We start from the raw sequence: 23,550 nt of genomic DNA, 5'->3' as shown, positions 1-23,550 counted from the left end.
TCTCGGGTCAGTGGATTCGGCGCGTGGTCAAACGGGCCCGGTCACGGTGGCAGCATCCGTCGGTTGGCGACATCTGTCCCTGGTGCCGCGTGCCAATGACCGTGAAGCGAGCTGGGCACGTCGTGCGGAAGTGCGGCTCGTGCCACGCCAGGTGCGCGTCACCCTCGCCGCAACTACTCATCAGCGGGCCACCGCCGTCAGTCACCCTCCCCCTTCTGTTCTCAAAATCCCGACGATCATCTTGCCCTTCTTTCTCTCCCGGGAACGGCGGTCCACAAATGGTAATTTTCATTACTAGCCGACCTACTACTGCTTCCCGTTGCCTTCTACCCGCGATAATAAGATGCTGCATATACTGACTTAATCTTTAGAGACTTTTTGTAAGCATTGCACAATTTGAACTATTCGTATTATATATCATAAGTGATTTTTTTAAAATATCAGATAAAAACTAATGGCATTTAATTGTCTAATTATTTTGAAACTGAGTGACGTATTGCTGGTAATTATCTCAAAAGTAATTATAAAGACCATTAAAATAAATGAAGCTTTCACTGTAGTGTTACAGTCAGTTTATAAGCTTTTGTGTTAATAAGTAAACATACTATTTGCTATAACATTTTATAAGAACTTTTTCAATTAAAAAGTATAAATAAATAACCTAGTTACATTTTTTTTTAATATTTACAGCTTTTTAATGAAGTCAATCAGGCGACATATTTATTAACCGTTTAAACTCCTCATAAATTTCTCACAAAATATTTTTTAATAAAAATAGCAGACATTGAAAATGTTGTCATTTTGCCAAATGCCAAATATTCTAAACCGATAGCTGCTGCTTCAGTAAATAATAATTAATTATAACTATCGTTTGATACGTGATTAATCTTCGCTCGCATCACTCATCTCCGTTCCGATCCAAGTTATTACCATTCTAATATGCACGTTTCGCATTATGGCATTCACAACGTTGAATTATTACTGTGGGAGCTGATCATGTTCGCTTGCCGACGCGCAGTTTCGTTCCTGGTAGATTTCAACCCTCGTTCCTTTCACCATGCCAACCCAAATGGGATGCGTTCGACGCGAACGGGGTCAAGGGGAGCAACCCCTATTTTCGATCTGATTACATACGATGCAGCGTCATCGCACCAAGCTCGGATTGCTTTCATTTCCTAAAAGTAAAATCGGTTTCGACACTGATCCATGAAACAAAACTGTGTTTAGAAAGATCTTCTTTGTAAACGTTTCCTATGGATCGCCTCCCTTATTATTACAATTATTTATTTATTAGTTGTTAATATATTTACATGGTAGTTGTCTTCAAATGTGTTAAAACGGTAATCAAATACCAACTCATAAAATTATCTACATATTCTTGAACGCCGTATCAATTCTGGCTTCTTATAAAACTTATCATGTAACTGCGCTATCTTTGTATCATATTCGTGACGATTCGCCTGGCGCGGCTCGCAATTTGTGAGATCGCTAATGTGAACGCAGTATAAGGTTTGAAGCACACGTAGAACACAATGTTTATTCTTCGCTTTGTCATCGTAGTGTCGACGAGTTGACACCATGACCGGTGCTTGTACCGATTTTGTATGACCATTTAATGCGGCCAAGATTGTTTTACATATCAAGGTTGCGGCTTCATTGTCCACAACACATTGTCGACTTTTCAGTAACAACTGAACCAACAACAATGGCGTGGCGCAATTTTGTGACGTTTTAAAATTGTTTATTATGTTCAATATGCATTTGGTCAGCTGTGCAAACGTTGCGACAAATAATATACGTGATGTGCTTTTTTTAAAGAAAATTTTCCGCTTGATTGCTTTTTTTGTGATGTTCTATAAAATTATTATTATTAAGTCACAATTTTGTGGCAGCCCTGTTTAGCGAAATAATAAAATATATGCAAAATTCGCCACTGAAGTAAATAGCGTCTTCTGACTAAATGTTTTATATAATAAAGAGAATGCATATTGCTATAAAATTGGTAAATAGCACTTGAGAACATGCAGAATACTAAATTTTCCAGATCTCCTTGCCCGACGGTATTTTTTCTGTGCACACTTTATCTAAAATCTCAGCCAAGATAAGTACTCTTTTTAACCACTTTACGCGCGCTTTTAACCAAAGGATTCAGAAAAAATCTTAGATACGGATCATATCCGTATTTGTATCCTTATGCGTTAGAATACATTTAGAGTTTCAGAATATTGATTTTTTAAATTAATATCGTAAATATATAAAAAATAGAAAAACACTCACAATGTTATTAAAAATCAATAAATAGTATCAAGACTATTTATTTTGATTTTAAAAATAATAGATAATGTTGTGTCCCAAACTTTAAATTAATTATAATTTAAATTAAATTATACCTTCTGCCAAAAAGACATTTTAAAGCATTTGTTTTGCGAAATTTGTATGTTATTTATAGCAGTTATTGCTTTACCAACTTATAGCCGACAAGCACAACAATGAAGAAGAAAACACTGTAATTGCCAAAATTCCAGAAATTACTCATTTTTCCGAGTTAATATTGTGCAACTGTGGACTTTTTAATGGTTTGTATTAATTTTTCTATCTCTGTTTAATAAATACAAATATTGTTTAATTTAAATTAAACAATATTTGTATTTATTAAAAAAAGATAAAAAAATCAATGCAAGCCATTAAAAAGTCCACAGTTGCACAATTTTAACTCGGAAAAATGAGTCATTTCTAGAATTTCGGCAATTATAAAGTGTTTTATTTCTCATTACTGTGTTTGTCGGCTATAAGTTGGGTATAGCAATAGCTGTTATAAATAACATATAATAAATAATACACAACTATGTTTTAAGAAATTGAAAATTTCAATATAAACGAATAATTTGACAAATATTCGGATTTGAGTCGCTACACCATATTTGCGTTAACACAATCAGTTCAAGAGCTATCCATTTCATCGTTATTCATAATTTAGGAAGAGTGAGTCTACGCTCCTACTATTAGCTCTAAAGCACACGATACGGATATACGTTCGAATACTTATCATTACATCAGTGTCTTTTAAAACACATTTTTTCTAATTTCTATAAATGTGCTTAAAAATAAACCGGAGTTATGGTAAGTATATCGAACGTATATCCGTATCGACTGCTTTAGAACCAATAGTAGGGGCAAAACCCAAACTTGTCATCTCTTCTCAATTATGAATAATGATGAAATTGATAGCTCTCAAACTGACTGTGTTAACGCAAATATAGTATAGTAGGGCTCTGAACACGCAACTTTTCCGATCAAGTTAGTGTGAGTCACAGGTTGTACATTTTTTTATTGATTTATTTTTTAATACTATTTTTTTGTAGAATTTATTTTTAAATAATATATGAGATATTTAAATATTTGTTTTGCAATCAATTAAAATTTGGTAAACCCAAACTTGCCCTCTCTTTCTAATTTATGAATAATGATGAAATGGATAGCTCTCGAACTGACTGTGTTAACGCAAATATAGTATAGATACAATTTAATGCATTAGTACATATCGTGTATTCAATAAAGAATTTTTTTAATCGGTTAAGGGTAGTATCGACAATCCGAGGATGCTCGTCGATTTTTAACTGCGATTGCGACCAGGACGTCAGCACTCAATAACGCTCTCTTTAACCATTTATATTTTTAATTAGCTTGCCAAACCATGTTTTTGGCGATTAGCTAGAACAATTTATGTGAAATGATGCATATCTCTTTTATGTGTGCGCCACCTTCAAAATGTGAAATGTGTATTTTTAGCGAAATTATATTTTCACTAGTAAAAATATAAATTCACTAGGCAATAGATTCTTAAACTTAATTGACTCATAGCCTACTTTTCAATGACATTTATTTTATCGCACACCAAATTTCCCCGGAGCCAGCATTGTCCACCTAGATTTTGAGAACCTATGATTTAGTCTATTTAAAATGTATCAAACCATCTTTACTATAACACAAAAAATCTGTCTTGTCACAAGAACTCCCACGCTATATGCTATTTTCAAGTTCAAAGTTGAGCTGAACAGCGACGTGCTAACGACCGATTACGTGCTACTGCATTACATAAAAACAAGATACTTTACAATTATATAGCCACCTATCGAAATAAATGTGTAATAACAGTATATATAAAATTATTTCTGATTAATACAGAAATAGTTTAAATTTATCCCGGACTTTGATTTATAATTATAATCAAAATCAGTGAAACTATATCGTTACACTTATGTTTTGGAACACTTTATGTCCTTCTATTGTCGTTGAAACTCAATTTGACAGTTGCGAAACGTATATTTGCTATTCAAACCCAAACTTAACATAGATGAATATAATAATGTATAATGGTTAGTACGAAAAAGAACAAAACTTTTGAGTGTTAACCAGCCTTATGCCTGTGTTAATAGTACAGTGAAGAAAGGGTTGGAATAATATTTAAATTATATAAATATTCTTATTTAAAAACTGTATTTTTAACCCCGACCTCTTTTGCGTAGCTTTATTATCTGATTTAGAAAAGTAGTGTTTCATAACAAAATAATATCGAAAGCATCATTAACCGAAACACAAATTAACAGAAAAGGTGTTGTTTAATTGATAAAAATGTGATTATTGTGTTATACATAAATAAGATTTGTTTTCAGTCGATTTTTATAGTCGTACTTATATTTTTAGTAACCCTAAGCAATTAACATTACGTGATAGATAAGTATCATCGCTCAACGCAAGCAAGTATACCACTTGAAAGCCGCATATCTACTTTTACAACATTACAGAATCAGAATTATAAGTATTTTTTTAATATACATCAAACTGAACTATGTACTTATTCCTATTGTCCCAATTTTAACCCATATAACTCAATTGTATGAGGTTTACTTTTGTTTTAAAAAAATTAAATGTATTTTTTTATTATTTAAGTAAGTTGAGTCAGTCAATTCTTTCCCAAGAATCTATACTTGCTTATATATATATTTTAACTCTCATGTAAATATCGATTGCTAATGTAGTATATAATATAAACAAACGTCATTGATAAGACTAAATAAACCCAAAAAAATCCAGTGATAAATCTTAATCCCCAATATCGGTATGTTTGTATTGTATACAGTATCGTATTTCGTTCGGAAAGTCATATTTTTCAAAGCCTGGCTATTCCGGTCATATTGCGCCATATTAAATTAATTACCCCGACACAAAGGGAATGCGTTCTGGGTTTTGAACCCACTACCGCCGGAAGCAAACCTGTAGTCGATTACATTCCCCGGTGCAAAGTGCGATTGGGTTACCGTTGTATCGGCCGATAGCACAAATGAGTCTCGTTGCATGAATAAAAAAAAGAGTACACCTACCCTGATAATCCTCATAATGTGCCAAGGTATGTGACTCCAATGCAAAACTGCTGCGTTATCGGGAATTCTTCAGTGTTGCGAAATTATTGCCGTTTTTTTTATATTCAACGCGAATGTCTGGTAGTCTTCTCTGGTAATAATGTGAGACATGGTGAAGACAGATGGTGGATGAGCCATCGGTGGTCTTCAAAGAAAGTGCATCTGTCTTCGCGCAATCACAATGTCCAAAAATAAATTTGGAATAAAAAATAATTGAGCTTGAAACTGTCCATGTTCGTATTCTGCATAATTGGAACTCAAGGCCTTTCCGTACATTAATAATGCGTAAACAACACAAATACAATTGATACAGTTCATTTAAGGTGTTATTGTTGTTTATATACTTATATTCTATATCATAACATACGTTAGCCAAAGCCTTCCAGCGTGTAATATTTCTTCAGATAAACCAACAAAATCTAGTAATTATAAATTATTTATATAATTAATAATAAGTGATCAATTTAAGTACCAATAAAAAAATTTACTTGCTAAGTAGCTTAGTCTTCTGAGTCATAAAGCAACTATTATAAAATTGTAAATTTACTGCTGAAACAGAAAATTTCAGCAGTTTAATAACAATACTATGGTCTATTGACACATTACCTATTAGACTCTTTGGAACCAACTATGGCTAATTTTTCAATGTTTTTTTCATAGGAATCTTTTTTCCCCTCAACTTTTTATTAATTAAATACTGTCATATTAGTACCTCCAACTAACTTATTCTATTTTTTTAAGTACATTAATATTTTTGTCGAAATGATAATGAGGATCGGTACGACTTTAAAGTTATTCGAAAAAAATGAACAACTATTCAGAATTAAAAGCTAAAAATATCCTGTTTATTAAATGTAGATCTTATCAAATTTCGTAATATAGATATGACTTATGCATGCACTACACTCTCTGGAAGTTGGCCAAGGTTAGCCAAGGACGGAGAATATAGTGAGTTATTTCGGTCGATTTCTGTTCTGCTCGCTCTAAAATCTCTCGTAAGTTGTTTGAGCTTACCGAGAACGGAAGGTAAAGCGGGGGGGGGGGTAATTCAGTCGACTTGGCCAGCTTCGAGCGCTTCCGAAAATTGTCGGCAAAAGGACCGAAGTCGGAGCTGCTCTTTCGAGCGCGACTGGTGAGATACTTCCCCTTTCGCTCTCTCGCGTGCTAAGTGACGAGAGTGAGAGAGATAATGATATGATTTTTCGCAAACTGAGATAGAACGAGTAACTCGGTTCAATTTCAGTATGCGCGTAGGCGTCCTATGATTAACACGCATGTCACGTGGTCAAGTTATAATACCACATGCTTATCGGGGACTTCAACACTCTTACTGACATCTTTGAATATTTTAGGGCACCAAAAGGGATTAATTATATTTTTGATAGTATATTCTTCTAACAGATATCGTTATTATATTTTTTTTCGTATAAATTAAATAATTAAAAAATAATTATTGGTACTTGATTTTGTTAAAAATTCGAATATCCTTATGTATTTTCCTAGATCGGTTTATATAAATGTCACACCATAACGAATTCTTATTTAGAATCGATGGCGACAAATTCTAGGATAGTCACAGATGTGGTGTTCGTATTCTGAAGTATCATTTTTATGCCTTATGGCGTTTTGCAAAAGCCGATAAAGATTTTGCGTAAATTGAATATTTACGACCGAAAAGTTTTCACTGATATTGTATTGGTGAGTGCCCACACAAACTTTTATAATTATCAGTAGCGTAATTTTAATAATATGATAATTTAAAAATTGCGATTATTTGGCACATTTTTCGATCGCGCGCAAATATGCCGGCTGTCCGGACGTCATTCACGGCCGCCGTCCGGACGGCATATGAAAATTGCGACAGTGTGGTCGCTTACTCGAAGTCGTAGATCTCGGCCGACTTCAGTTGTAGTGCAGGCATTACATATATATTATGGATAGCTACTTCCATTTTTAATCAATCCTAGTCATTTCGAAACTTTTATTTTCTTCGTTTTCTAAACAGAAAAGTAGATTTTTTATTATATGTGAATGTCGGCGTCTATATTAAGAACAAATTGTCTAATTTCTGATGAATTATATATTTATTTATCAAGATTTATACCCTTTTTTGAAAGTAGTTAAAGCATTAAAACAATTATGATGCACACCTAAACCTAGCCTTTACGGCAACAACTTTAGTAACTCGTAAAAAGCTAACAAGACCGTTGGAAAAACCGAAGTTGTTTAGCTTTGGACAAAGTTTGTTAAATGCCTTTTGTAGTCTACATAGGCCTGGATTTTACAATCACCGCCTTTGAAAAGCACAATAGGTTAGTGACCGTAGAACGACGCGGACGAAACCCGTGTTGTGATCTACTAACGCTTGCCGGCTCTTATATATATAATATATTCTCTTCTTTTATATTTATACATTAAAGGAAGATGACTGTTTTGAGTCACTTTGGCTGCGTTTATAGAGAAAAAATATTGGCATTTTTATATTCGTTCTTATTAGTTCTCAATTAAATTTTATATTTTTACATAAGGATTTAAAAGCTTATAGTAGATGACTAATATCTGAAAGTTCTGAATTCGAATCCTATACGAAACCTAGTGTTTTTTTTAAATTTATATTGTATTGGTAAGATCAGAATTAGTGAATATTATATAATTATGATTTCCATCTATCATCACAGATTTTCCTAATCTCACTGATTAATATTTTTTTTAAATCATGAATAGTATTATTGATTGATTTAAATCTGTATAATAAATAATATAGATGTCACTAATTTCAGTCTGGTTTCTCATTAATATATCTAAAAGATCTGTGTTAAAATCTAAATCGAAGAAATTATATCGTGCATAGTAGATTGAATTAAGTGATTATTATGTAATTACAATTTCCATCGATTATCATTGTTTAGATTTTCTCTGATTCTCCCAATCTCACTTTAATCGTGCATAGTAAAGATGAACCCTAGTGCTTTTGAACTTCTATTGTACGTCTCAGATTTTCCTAATCTTACTTATTAATATGTTTTTTAAATCGATTGATTTTAAACTCTAAAATAAAATATATGTCACTGTTTTCAGTCTGATTTCTTACTATTTATTTGTATTTAACGTTGTAACACACTGGGTTAATTAACTGTCTTGTTGTCTGATTTAGAAATGTCATATGTTTGATTCGTTTTAAATTAAATCAAATGTTTTAAAAATGTGAGTATTATAATTGCCTCGTTAAGAGTGAGTAGCATGAGATTATGAGTGCGTGTGTGTTAAATTGTATTTTTTTTTAAACATGAGTCTAAAAAGCTTCTAACGATAACATATACATATTTTATTTTAACGGAAGAGGGTCAAAAATTGCGGTCTAGGTCCATAGTGCCAACCATAACATATTAAACAATCCATTGCTAAAAATAACAATAGAAGAAACCGTCCGAGATGAACATATGGGCGCAGCGTTCGGCGTTCATGGGTTAAATTAACCCACGATTTGAACTACGTTTTTACGTTAATTAAGCGTAATGTTGATAAATGCGCTCGGTTGTAATTCATTCACGTTGGTTCGTTTACAGTGAGTTTACAGAATTATAAATAATTGAATATGCAGTAACGATAAACTTGATCGAATATAAGGAATGCTTTAAAAATTGTTTTAAATTATTGCATGAAATCTCTGTATTCTAAACTAGGATCCTTTTTGATTATTTATAACATATTTGCTTTTCGCTCATATGATTTTGTAGCTTTTGCAGAATGGACTGATAGATCTTTATTATACTAGATTTAAAAGGAGAATTTGTGATAATTATTTTAAACGAGTCAATATTTTTTATACAACAGTTTCTCAATATTATTTTTTATCTTACGCTTTAATCGCAGTAGGGGAAAATTTCGCATGTGAACTTTTGTCTCATGATACAGTTTCCAAGTAATCGGTAAAATGACATCTACAGTGTACAATTACTATGTCTAATACCAATAAGATTTGATTTGAAAATATTTCATAGAATTTTTGTTACTCTAAATCTGAAGGAACATATGCATCTACAGCACCAATGGATACTTTATATATAGTTTATATTAAAACACCGGTACATTTCTTCCAAAAAAGTTTACCTCCTATCTTTCTTTACAAGTCATTCGATACTAAACACACATACTTAGTTTCAAGTTTGAATGGCAACAACCTTTCCTGAGCGAGGCACGCGATCGAATTTCAATCGATATGTTTGAAACTATAACCAGCACGCGTCCTAATCGTCCATAAGTCCGTTTCCTACTGTAAAATTTAACACATTCTATATTCGGCCTCGGGTGGTTAAAGAACGTTTTGCATTTTGCATATATGTATAGTGGATTTTTTGTACTTCTTTGAAACACGTTTCCTTCCATAAAAGCGAATCGAAATCAGCTTTTCAATTTGAACGCTGAGCTTTTATAATTCCAGTCTGTCATTTTTTTTGTACATATATAATATAATACTAAGATGAGCTACATTAGCTCGTTGTAAAGCAGCCACTTCATATTATTCTTATATTTTTAATTATCCATTAATATGAAATGCTCGATTATCAAACGTTTATTTAAAGACTTTTCATAACAATATTACGAGTGAGATACAAATAAAGGACATCAAACGCTTCTTAGAAGTGAAAAATTCGCGTCAAAAGCAATAAAATCGTGTCGGCGCCGTTGCAGTGGGAACGCTCGTTGATCTGGTGTTCACACAATAATATTAAAAATATAACGAGGAACATATAAACCGAATTTTGACCAATAGAAGAGCGCAAAAACAATTATCCCTTCTCAGAAGTCAAAAATCCACGTCAAAAGCAATAAAATCGTGTCGGCGCCGTTGCAGTGGGAACGCTCGTTGATCTGGTGTTCACACAATAATATTAAAAATATAACGAGGAACATATAAACCGAATTTTGACCAATAGAAGAGCGCAAAAACAATTATCCCTTCTCAGAAGTCAAAAATTCACGTCAAAAGCAATAAAATCGTGCCATCGCCGTCGCAGTGGAAACGCTCGTTACCGAGCGTTCCCACTGCGACGACGCCGACACGATTTTATTGCTTTTGACGTGAATTTTTGCCTTCTGAGAAGTGATAATTGTTTTTGCGCTCTCCTATTGATCAAAATTCTGTTTGAAAATACTTTGATCAGCCCTTATATTAGAAGTCTATAGTAATATCGGTAAGGATAGATAGCTATTATATTTTTAAAACATAGTGTAATAACTGTTGAGCAGTATGTGAGATGCGATATCTGTCTGTATTATTATCCGCTTATTTTCCCCTGAGCAATGAGTTAGCTTAGTTTGTATTTTGGACTTGACCTAATGAAAGTTTTAAAACTATAATTAGTTTTAGAACTTTCATTAGCTTATTTTTTGAACAGCAAATAGACGTTTCGCAACTGTCGAATTGAGCTTCATTGACATTTTAGAACAGCATATTATATTTTCGCTAGTAGAAATATATATCTACTGGTTAAAATGTATTTGGACTTCACTAATGAAAATATAACTTTACTGTAACATTTATACATCTAAAGGTTGAAATGCCATCACCTGCCAGATAATTTATATTTTCCCTGATAAATATATATATATATCTACTGGTGAAAATATAATACATATATACCGATATGATTTTACTGAAATGACATATGTTAAAAAATATTTTCGGGATAGATTCGAGACTGTTTTTTCTAAATTTTCTGAATTTTTAGATCGAATAGCTAAATTTACTGCTACTAATTTACATTCATTGAATATTTCCTCTCATGTTTAATGTTTTTTTAAGGCTCAAAAAGTAAGAAAGTGAACAATAATTTGCAAATAAATTTTAACACAAACGGAGCCGGTGTCAAAAAATTACAATCTGTCTCTTTGAATAATAATGTTTATTGTGAAAGTACTACATAGAAAGTAGGTGCTTTTGAAGGCAATGTTCCACTCCTTTTATTTATTGTATGTATAAAAAGGGCTGAAGGAACTTATACCTGAAATATTCAGATTCATTATTTGAGGTTTTTTATAAATATATTCTTGCTATGGTTTTTTCAGTCGGGTCTCTCAAAGAAAACGGTCTCTGAAAATTTGTCCTCTTTCGGCAGGCCTGGTTATATATGTAAATATATAACTATTTGGGGTACCTCAAAACAGTGATAGATCAACCGACGTACATGTACGGCGATATCGTTCAATAGGTTAAAACTGTATACAATGGATTAAAAATTAATAATCATCCAGTGATTATGAAACAAAAAAACGACTTAAATTTTAATCGTATGAATCTAATTTCTAATATATAGTTTAATCCTATCATAAAGTAATTTAATGCTCATATTTACTTGGGGAGCAAAAAATATATATTAATGCAAAATCTTCTTATATTAAAAATGTGATAAATTATACGACTTTGCTTCAGTAAAAAAATCGGACGGTAAAGTGCATACAAAATAAATTTCGCCATTGTTTCCCTAACTGTAATTCCTGCCATATTGAGCAAAACTCCTTCTGACTTATTTATTAATATGGCAATGTAATGTGAATTAAGAAGTATAGTATCAGAATAAATTTATGTTACATATACTATAGCAGAAATAACCAATCTGACTTTTATTATTTTTAAATATTAACTATAAAATTATAAATCAAACCTAATTTAATCAAATTATATTACGAGTTTCATTAATAATTTTATAATAATTTCAAAGTGCTTTTGAAAAAATAAAATGTAACAATTATATCGTAAATGCTAATTGATTATGAATAAACAATCTATTTGTGAATTTTAATCATACAAAGTGCGATCTTTAAGCTTTTAAAAAAATAATGAGTGACCCATATTCGATCGTAAAAGTGTAAAAACGTTTACTTATATTCACACACAAAACACAGAAGTCAATATTACGAGTCACGCTCTACGAATTATCGGCTCACGACAAAAAAAAATAAAAACTAGTCTTTATCTCTTTCTACGAGTCCGATATCTCATTTATTTATTATTATGGTTGTTTTCATTATCGTGCGATATACAAGTCCACCGAAATGTAAACAAGTAAGGAGGAAACGGACGGGTTCGATTGATAACCGACTCCTTCTGACACTCACCGCGACTTACCTCGTACACCCTGTACAAACAAACATGGACAAACATCGAGAATTTTAAGTGATGAATTTATGAACGTCGAAACCGGCGTGTGAAAGTGTCAGAACAAATATTTGACGAAAAAAATAACAGAATAACAAACTTTCTTGATGGATTGGTTAGCGGCGGAATCGATCGGTTTTAATTGTGTGTTTATAATGCATAATTTAGTGTGTAACGATAATTATAAAATACTACGTTATCACATATATTTATAAATATATAATATATTAAAGTTGTGGAGATCATTGAATATTTTAGCACTGGCATCTAATTTAGCGGTATTTTAATTTATTATGGCTACTTTGAAATCCTCCAAATATTATATCAATAATTTTAAAAACTAAATGTATTAATAAACATTAAAAAATATAGTATCACACTGATTTTAAATGAAAATAAATTCACAATATATGACACTGGACTATTTTAAAATGCCTCCTTAACAATGAGCAGTTTCAGTTTAATGTATATGTTAAAGGGGTTAGTGTAAAATAATTTAATATGTATTAGACTAGAATTTAAAATATTTTTTTCTTCAGTTTATTGATTGTCATAATATGTGTAGACTATATATAATATTTTTTTTATAATGCTACTTTATCGTTTATGAATGAGAAAGTAATTAGGATACTATTTTTATTAATATGTTGAGATATGGTTAATGAACTCGTGACCTACCCTCCGGTGTGCCACCATATATCATTTTGTCGGTCGTTAATTTAAGTTTTAAGCAGATGTTGTAATTTGAACCAATCCGTTGGGGGTGCGCTGTGCTCTTTTAAAAGAAGTACCCTGCGAGCTTAGGTTATCATATGGTTTCCTCGACTCACATAGAATGTATACGTAGTGTGGGATCATGACTCTCTTGGGGGTTATCTTTAACAGCTGATGATGATTCTTCGTGGGGAATCTAATTCTAAGCAGAGCAAATTTTCTCTAAATTTTTATCTCATTAAATTGATGCTGTTAAAAATAGTCCAATAATTCATAGCATATTTATTGTCTAAATATCATCCCTTAAGATTGACTAAAACTATTTTATTTCTAAATATTTATAGTATGACTCTCACGATATACCAGTGACTAATACCTGAAAGTGTCTCAATTTCTATCGTTTCTGGGAGATTAGAATTAATGATTATTATATAATTATAATTTAAAATAGGTCTGCATAGATCGTAGTGAATAATTAAAATATAATTAAGTTGCGAATAAGTAAGCTGTAATAATAGCTTATAAATAATTTATAGATTTGAGTTCAATCTTATGTCTCACTACTTATTTAGTAGTTGTTTGTGTTTACCCTGTTGCTTTGGGCTAAAGCCTGTCATGTTGCAACGAAATATTGAAAATTAGTATACTTAGTTTAAAGTAAACAAATAACCTGTTCAAACAAAGTTCAAAGCGGTGTAGAATATTTAATGTAGTTAGTGAGTAGCCTCTGTCTTAGTTTAAAATTGCAAACTTAATTTCTATAATTATATAATGAACATTAAAAAAATATTTCAACTTATTCTGTTACATATTTTATTTGCTCTCTTACTAAGGAATAATATGCAATCTCTTCCAATGGTTTTAATGTCTAATTAAGTTCAAAAATAGATTAAAAAAAATCCGATCAAAGCAAAAATAATATTTAAAACCGAAAAGCTGCGGGTCCGGTATTCGCACACTCGCTAGCTTCGGTACCTCACGACAGTGAGGTACCGAAGTTAGTTTTAAATAAGAATTTTTTTTTTATAATTATATAAAAACTAAAATTTATCTTTTCTTATAATGAATATATTTTCTTATATCCATAATTTAAACGTTCTCAATATAAAATCTATCATATTTAAAATTTTAATAAAAGATTTTAATATAACATTTTTCAATGAATATTTTAAATTAAATACTTTCTCAACTCTTAAATTTGCCATTTAACCCTTTGATGGCTAAGCCTTATGGGATTATTAATTTATTATACCTAAATATCAATAAAATAATATACAAATATTCTACCGTCTATTAAAAATGTATATGATTATTTCATACGGAAATTCTCGCCAAAGTATAAGACAATAAATCGGATCATGGCAAACAAAGGGTTAAGAATAAAGAGATATGGTTTTGAACAGTTAATTGTGATATAATTGAAGACATAAATGATTATGTTAATTGTTATTATAATTTTAAAATAATATAAACTTAAATGAGATCTTTGAGGGTATTCAATGAATAAGAAAAAAAAATTTGTAAAGCTACATTCTATCTGTCAAAAACTTTTTTATTCAAACTTGTAGTGTCTTAAAATCAACCCATGTAGAACAGACTATATTAATATTTTATTTTATAAATATATATTATAACTTAGCTACTTATGAATGTTCTTCTTTCAAAAGTAGTATGTTAATATTTCGCTTTTAAATTTTGAATCATATCTAAATTGAAAAATAATAAAATCCGAAATATAATTTCAATTTTATTCGCCAGACTGTTCTGATAATTTTTCCCATTGAATCGAAACCAAATTATACCACAAAACACACATACACATACATTTACGAACAACGGTTCAATGGCAATGTTGCGCAGATTTTCCGTTACGCGGTGGTTAAAATGCAAATTCTCCCCTATGTGAACATTATTAACGATGTCCAAACCCGATCGTGTACCAATTGAAACCTGTTTTCACGGGATAGCTGTCTGTCTATATAGCATATGCTTGTGCATGTGTGTAACTATTGCCAGCACCCCATACAAACCCCCTGAAAATAAACTGACGCTCATTAATTGCCGTCCGTATCATCTTTCGACACTGTTTGCAGTAAAAATGCTAATAATTTTAATTGCACTGCAATATCGAACGTGTAAAGTTGCTTTATAATTGCACTGCAATAGATGATTCATCGGGTTTTTAATAAAAAAATGATGTTGATCTGACGCTTATTAAATATGTTCCTATCGCTCTCCTTCTATCAACATTTCTAATAACTTTTCAAGACTTTCCTTCTTTTCTAGCAACATGCCCGGAGTATGAAAGATTTCTCTACCTACATGTTGATGACTTGAAGGATAGAAGCATTCGTGCGTCTTGCAGTCCACAGAATTCGAATCAATGGCTGCCAGGACAACATTTAGAAAGTACCAATCTTGTTTTACTCTTTTTCTCTTGTTATTCTATAGAGAATGCTAAATTTGTAGCTGGAAGATCTTCTTATGTGTTTTTTTTTATTGAATGAATGCAAAGTATTTTTATTACTGGATTAGAACTGGTGACAAAACGCTCTCTATTCAATATCGTGAATGGTTGGATGAGTATATTTCAATGCTCGAATTTTATCATCGAAGTAAACCCTAACAGCACAGTAAATGGCATGTCTGCCCCCTGATGCGAACTCTCCCCCTAAAAATCTCCAAATATGATCGGAAGGGGAGATTTGCACCCTTACTTCTCTTCTGTACACCATCCAGTTTGAGACGTATTATAGTTTCAATCGCTTGGAAAGTGCTGCCAATGCACTTTTTTAAAGCACGGTTAGCTATACATTTTTATTGTATTATTATCAACAACAAAAATATGTAATGAATTAAATTAAATTAAAAATATTGATCATCAATTCAATTTATTGCATCAATGCATCAGTTCAATTTATTTAATTCAGTACTACCCAATATTTTTCACGCTAATAAAATTAGGATAATATTTTGTAATACAATTTAATTACCACTGAATTTTTTCTATAATAATTAATAGTCTAGTTTTATTAATACTTAATTTAAATAAATAATTTATTTTTTAAAAGTTGCATATGCACAGTGTGATCTTTTCATATTTTTTTTTAGATATATTACTACCTGAAATTCGTCAATATCTTACTCGTAAATTACTAGTTTTATTTACAAAAAAAGAGTTCAATCAAATCAAATCTCTGCAGTGATGTTTTTTCCTTAACTGCCTTTTATATCAGATAAAATCAGGGTTTATTAAACTGTGTGTTGCTATTGTATTTTTTTCAATATTTTACTTATAAACTGCTATATTATTGATTTTATTTAAAATACTCAGGCTATTTTAAAACATTTTTTAAATTAAATTTTCGATATTGAACTAATATTTACTCGAATATTTAACCATGAAACAGTATCATTTAATGACAAAATTTTGATAACTTTCAAAAGTTAACTTTCCATCATTTTATTAAATTTTTAACCTGTATAATTTTTTTTATATGTATAAAAAAGGCACATATCAAACAACTGTAGTGGGTGGGGGTTTTTTTTTTCAGGAATTTGTCCCATATATCCCCCCCCCTCAACAATTAAAATATATTATCATTGTCACGAGACGTTTACTATTAAATTTTGTATTTGTAATCATGCTTCATCTTTTTCAATCATTTCAAAATCTTTAATTGCTGAAAATATAGCTCTTTGTGGCAATTAGGATAGAATTGACGCATGAATATATTTTTTGAGAACGCTATTGTGTTTAAATATTATTTAACCAATAAGCTATTTTAAATTCGTAGTGGGAGTGAATAAGTTAACAACTCGAGATGTATTAAATTTAAACTCATTCTTTTTTCACGCTCTAAGTCGATTGTAATGTTGTTAATAAATTATTATGTTAAATTAAAAAGTATCATTTAAAATATTATTAAACTGACCAGCACTTTTGTTGTAAAGAAAATACTAAAAAAAAACAATGTTTAACCCTTTGCACTCCAAAGACTTTTTCAATAGTTTTTTAGCAGTTTTCAGTAAATTTGTCAATAATTATTTTTGAAGTAATACAGGTTTTGATATATATTATATATAAAAAGGGGTTTAAATTATGATGACTTTCTGAAGTTTTATGTGTACATTAAACATTATTTTTAAAAATTAATGTGATACCTTTTTAAAATAATTCCTCATATGTTTTGAAATAATGCGTCGTTTATAATCTTCCTTCGCGATTTTGGTCCTTAAATTCTGATTGTGATCTGTCACTATTTTATAAACTGATTTCAGTCTGGTAACGCATTATTTAGTGTTGATTGTTTTTCCCTCACTATAACGCATTAGGCTAACGTCTGTCATGTTACAACAGAAGATATACAATAAATAAATAAAAATCTATTTTTCTTTTAATAGAAGTAGGTTTATCTTAGAAACACTTATGATTCACAACATATGATTCACTTAATTCTTACAATGTCGCAATCGCAAGAGGCATCACGCGTTTTCCTTCCATACTCATTCTTAAAACACGCTCGTGCGTTACGATATTGCACATTGATTCAATCGCTCTTTGTGAAATCAAACATATTGCTAAATTCAAATTCAGCGATATATATACTATATAAAACTTTTTTGCATAGTTTTTAGATAGTTTATTAATAAGCTGTATTTTTTTAAGAAAAATTTGGTATGTAAAACGATGAGAATGTTTAACCCTTTGGCTACCGAAATCCGATATATCGGCTTTCGCTACACTAGCGAGAACTGCCAAATCCGACGGCTCCGAAATCGTAGTATCCAATACATTTTCAACCGTCTGTAGGGTAATTGCTTCAGGGGTTTATAACATTTTTTTCAAATATATGTTATAAATATATTATAATCATTATTTTTATACATATACACACACACACACACATATATATATATATATATATATATATATATATATATATATATATATATATATATATATGTATATATATATATATATGTATATATATATATATGTATATATATATATATGTATATATATATATGTATATATATATATATATATATATATATATATATATATATATATATATATATATATATATATATATATATACATATATATATATACATATATATATATACACATATATATATATATATATATATATATATATATATATATATATATATATATATATGTATATATGTATATATATATATATATATATATATATATATATATATGTATATATATATATATATATATATATATATATATATATATATATATATGTATATATGTATATATATATATATATATATATATATATATATATATATATATATATGTATATATATATATATATATATATATATATATATATATATATATATTTATATATTTATATATATATATATATATGTATATATATATATATATATATATATATATATATATACATATATATATATATATTATGTATATATATATATATATATATATATATATATATATATATATATATATATATATATTTATATATATATATATATATTTTTATATATATATATATATATATATATATATGTATATGTATATATATATATATATATATATATATATATATATATATATATGTATATATATATATATGTATATATATATATATATATATATATATATATATATATATATATATATGTATATATATATATATATATATATATATATATATATATATATATATATATATATATATATATATATATATATATATATATATATATATTCAACAGTCTGTAGGGTATTTTTACTTAAACCATTATTTAAAAATATTATATTTTATTAATTTACGAAAAGTTTTATTTACATTATAAAAATAAATAACATATTATATACCATTGTTATTGATTCCTGGTTGGAGTTCGGCCGCTCAGATCTCGTATTTTTTAATACGTCATGCGATAATGACTCTTATTACAGCGCAAATAAGAACTAAAATAACACACAATCGCATATTCATCATTAATTAGGTCAAGTTCACTGCAGACAGCGTCGCACGCCGCGACAGCATGTTTACAAACTAAAATACACATTTTGACTTTTTAATTATTTAATAAAAAGTCCCGGCAGTTCTGGAACATTTTTCCAAAAATGCCCGGCATCCAAAGGGTTAAGCCTTTCTGCTGATTTTTTAAACTGTTGTCTTATTTTTTTAAAAATCTGGTCAATTTGCAACGTAAATATATTTTTTTATATATTTTTTAAAACATTTAAGTAAAAAGATGCTTATTTAGATATTTTGTAAAAATGTAACAGAATTGACAAAAATATCCGTGAAACAATTATTTGTATGTATTTTTTCAACTTTTATAATTCTGTTAAAGTGAATTATTCAATAGTCAGTTTTATATAAATTTTCCATGATATATATGACAAAAAAATAACAGAAAATATTCATGTGGGGTTGCAATTTATAAAATGAACCATTTCCCAAGTTTATACTTAAGCCATATAACTCTCGCAATTAGTATATGGTTCGACTTGTTTTATCTATAGATAGAGACCCTAATGGTCAAAGCGTATGTACTACACCGTGTATTGGTTTCGTCCATCCCTGCGTATTACAAATACGAGGCACTATCGATTTTACATTAATCGACCTAAGGGCAATTTGGTCACTCTTCGTCGTTCCACATAGGTATAAAATAAATTTTATTGATACGCTCTTATGTCGTGTTACCGTCACCTGCATTTTCCGTATAGTGTGTTTACCGAACGGTTCCGGTTTTCACCCCCACCCCTTCCGGTATCGCACAATTACAATTCTTACATCGCGCCCCCGCTCGGCTAGATATGTCACGATCGTCCACCCCTTGAAAAAAAAAACGAAGGGGTGTTTATACACTAGTAGTCAGCGACAGAATATTTAGTGCACGCGGTTAATAAACAGGGCTGTCACGTTTTTGGTGTGGCATTATATCTAATTGCATATTTCATTTCTTTCATCCTGATTAACCATAGCTTCATCTAGTGGATGTCTATATTTAACACCTTCCATAACGACTGTCCTTCAATTAAGAACATTAATTTGGATCTAACATTTTTTTATTTATGACACACTTAGATTTGGTATTTTAATTTGACTGCGGCATCACGACGATGTTGTTTTTGGCTAAAAGTTCGAATTAGTAGTAGTAAAAATGTGAGCTAGTGCGTTATACGGTGCAAAATATCATGCAAACGGCTAATACTATACAAGATCATTTTTATTTCTAAGAATTCGTAGTGACTATTCCGTTTTTTAAGAAAAAAAAACAGTAAGGAGAACTTTGACATTCTATCGAACTTAACGTGCTTTATTTGGTCTTGGCTTTTTTAGGTACTTTCGCGGTTATCTGTACACTCATGATTCGTCACATATTATAACGACTTAAAAGCAAGACTGTGTCATTCAACAATTACTTATCAATTAATCTAAGCTTTGCAACTTATTTAACTGCTTCTTGTTTCTTCCCAAAATATCAGTAAATTTTGACGTCAACAATTTTTTCAATACAATTTAGCGATAACTAAGCAAAAAAAACAACATTTTCATTTCTAGTTGATTGCTTGAAAGCTTATCCGTATTTTCATTTTTGACGTCTTCGAGATCCTCTTAAAATTCATTTCTATATATTAATTAAAAATGTATTTACAAGTTCGGAAAAATTCAGTTTTGTAAGCCTATGCATTAATAACAGATTCCGAAATATTTCGTGTCACAAAATTAAAATATTAGAAGTGAAATTTGTTAAGAATTACGCGTACTACAAATATATTAAATAAAAAATATTATATATAATTGTTTTTTATATATACACGTCACACATATTTTATGAACAAATCGCTTGCCGGCACACCTAATACATCTTGTGCCGTTCCACCCCACAGAGGTACCTGTTTTGACAAGTTATATTTTTTGATATTTTATTTTAAAAAACGTGCTTAAAAATTAGATTATAAATATAAGTGTGCTTATATTTTTGGAGCAGATCTTTATATCTACGGATTTTGCAGTAAATATCAGACGCGTACTGTGAGATATATCCCTTTTCGCTCGCTTGCGTGTTAAGTGACGATCTTTAAAAATCACTTTTTCACTATTGGTGTTTTTAATGCAATTGTCTTAACCTTTGTTATATATAAAGATTAAAAAAAAATAATTCGAAAGCGATAACCCTGCATTAGCGAACAAAGGGTAGTCGGTGTCATCATTTATTCATTGGAAAATGCCCAAAGGTTCTGGTTAGTAGAAAGTATGTGGCGTGAAAACTTAACCACTAACGTGAATATAGAGTACGTAACAGACTTTCGACGTTTACCGAAAGGGTTGGAGGTGGTAGGTACGTACGTGCCAACCCCTCAAATGTTTAATGCAATTTGCCGACACCAAAAATCTGCAAATGACACGAAATCATCTCAAACGTTCAAATGCCACAAAAATCGATAACGTGACACATCAGTTTATATTTATACCGCACACCACCTTCGTAATGTGCTTATTAATAATATGGATAAATTTAACCGTTACTGTGACTCATATGCAAATGCCTTTAAGAGCAGTTTTACAGTTTATATATTTTATAAACGATCAATCTTTTGAAAAAGCTGACGCGATATATACTGTTTAACTTGTTTATATTTAGCGTGAAAGTGTGGTTTTTGCAGACGTAAACAATACAAAGCCACTGCAGTTATAAAATCAAGCAATTTGATAAAGAATGGTCAATCATTTGTGTTTTTGATAAAATGTATTTTAAAATATATCTGTATAAAAAAAATACTGTAACCATATGTTATCCTTTAATTTAAATTATGTTTTACACATATATTTTATAATATTGAATATATAAAAAATGCATTTAAAACTGTTTTGGTTGGCTATTTTGCATTACTTTTGCAGCTGCAGTAATAAAAAGCTTTCCTTTGTGATGTACTCGTACGAAAAAGCTCGCGAGCTTTCGAATTTTCTTATTTTACTGTTTACACCCACTTATTTTAGATATAATCTTTGTCGAGTGATACTACAATAATTCACAATTTTTTTATAGTTTAATTTTTATACAAACAATAAATTAGTTGTGATATTTGCGTAATATTTCATCAGATCAAACATGAGTTGGGTAATAAACGTCACCTGGTCTTACGTTAACGCCTCTCTTTGGATTAGGATCGTAATAACTTATTTTTACTTTGTTGTTTTAACTCAAAAATGATTGATTATGATAAGCAATAAAGGTATATTTTAATATTACATAATGGCGAACTATAATAAAATATTTATTTTTGTACTCCTGAGCTTTTCGCGTAAAATATAAGATTTTCATATAAAACACATTTATATAATAAATCAATTTAGAGTACATAAAAGTAGTATAAATTAAACGTAAGTCTTCTATATTTATTTATTACCCATTAAAAATAAAGTAATTTAAAATCTATTATGCGTGAGAAAAATATTATTGTATATTATAAACCTAATTCATGCGTTACACAAAGATCAGCGTGCTTATTATAATATTTATAATTTAATTATCAGCGCAATGATGTCACTCTTAACATTCATTTTATTATATATTTAGCAAGAATTAGAGAAAAAATGAACAGATGAAATATAGCAAGCTTTATTAAAGCATTTCAATACACGAATAATTTTATATAAAATTCCTGCGTATCAGATAATGGACCTATCAGTCCCAATTTCCCTCGTGACCTGCACCAAGCAGGTTCAAAATATAAATCTGACATTTGAATTAGCAATCAGACCTTTTCCACTCTCATGTGCCAATATATAATTGGCAACAATATTCAACATAGTTTTCAACGTCCGAGCGAATTATGCGCATTAACGTTTCATTAATTATACTCACATATTGTGTATTCGTACTAAATTAAAAAGCTGTCACATATAATATGCATGAAAATGGATGGAGGCTTTCAATATATGTATGTCATTGACAGCGCTATTAATCGACTATAGTGAGTGACTAGGGGTGAGTGAAATTAAAATGTTAATAAAACAACATACTGGATAAGCACTTGTGTCGAAAACTAATTATTGAAAGCTTTTTTTGACGGGTCTGTAATTAGCGTTGAATATTTTGACACTGCATTTATGAAAATTGAAGTGTAGAATTTACCAATTTTCCCGTGAGCGTGTGTTTGATACTGAAAGGTTCGTGACGATTTTTCAGCTCTTGTAGGGCTTTTGTGAAACCATAAGAATT

At 29.9% G+C, this 23,550-nt stretch overlaps 1 protein-coding gene across 8 annotated transcripts in view; it reads left to right on the top strand.

The window, feature by feature from the left end:
• Positions 1-23,550, top strand: part of LOC148238537 (RNA-binding protein 24-like) — a 72,753-nt gene that overhangs the window by 19,557 nt on the left and 29,646 nt on the right. For 4 of the 8 annotated variants that reach the window (XM_088204995.1, XM_088204986.1, XM_088205029.1 and 1 more), the window contains exon 4: positions 15,580-15,702. The exons of the other annotated variants lie outside the window; for them this stretch is intronic. In XM_088204995.1, coding sequence (XP_088061121.1) covers positions 15,580-15,702 — 123 coding nt within the window. The remainder of the gene's footprint in view (positions 1-15,579; positions 15,703-23,550) is intronic. 8 annotated transcript variants of the gene reach the window in all.

Source organism: Plectrocnemia conspersa, unplaced genomic scaffold, assembly GCF_051122295.1.
Source record: "Plectrocnemia conspersa isolate PC_06_02 unplaced genomic scaffold, ASM5112229v1 ptg000001l, whole genome shotgun sequence".
Classification (NCBI taxonomy): Eukaryota; Metazoa; Arthropoda; class Insecta; order Trichoptera; family Polycentropodidae; genus Plectrocnemia; species Plectrocnemia conspersa.
This window is presented reverse-complemented; position numbering and strand designations above follow the sequence as displayed.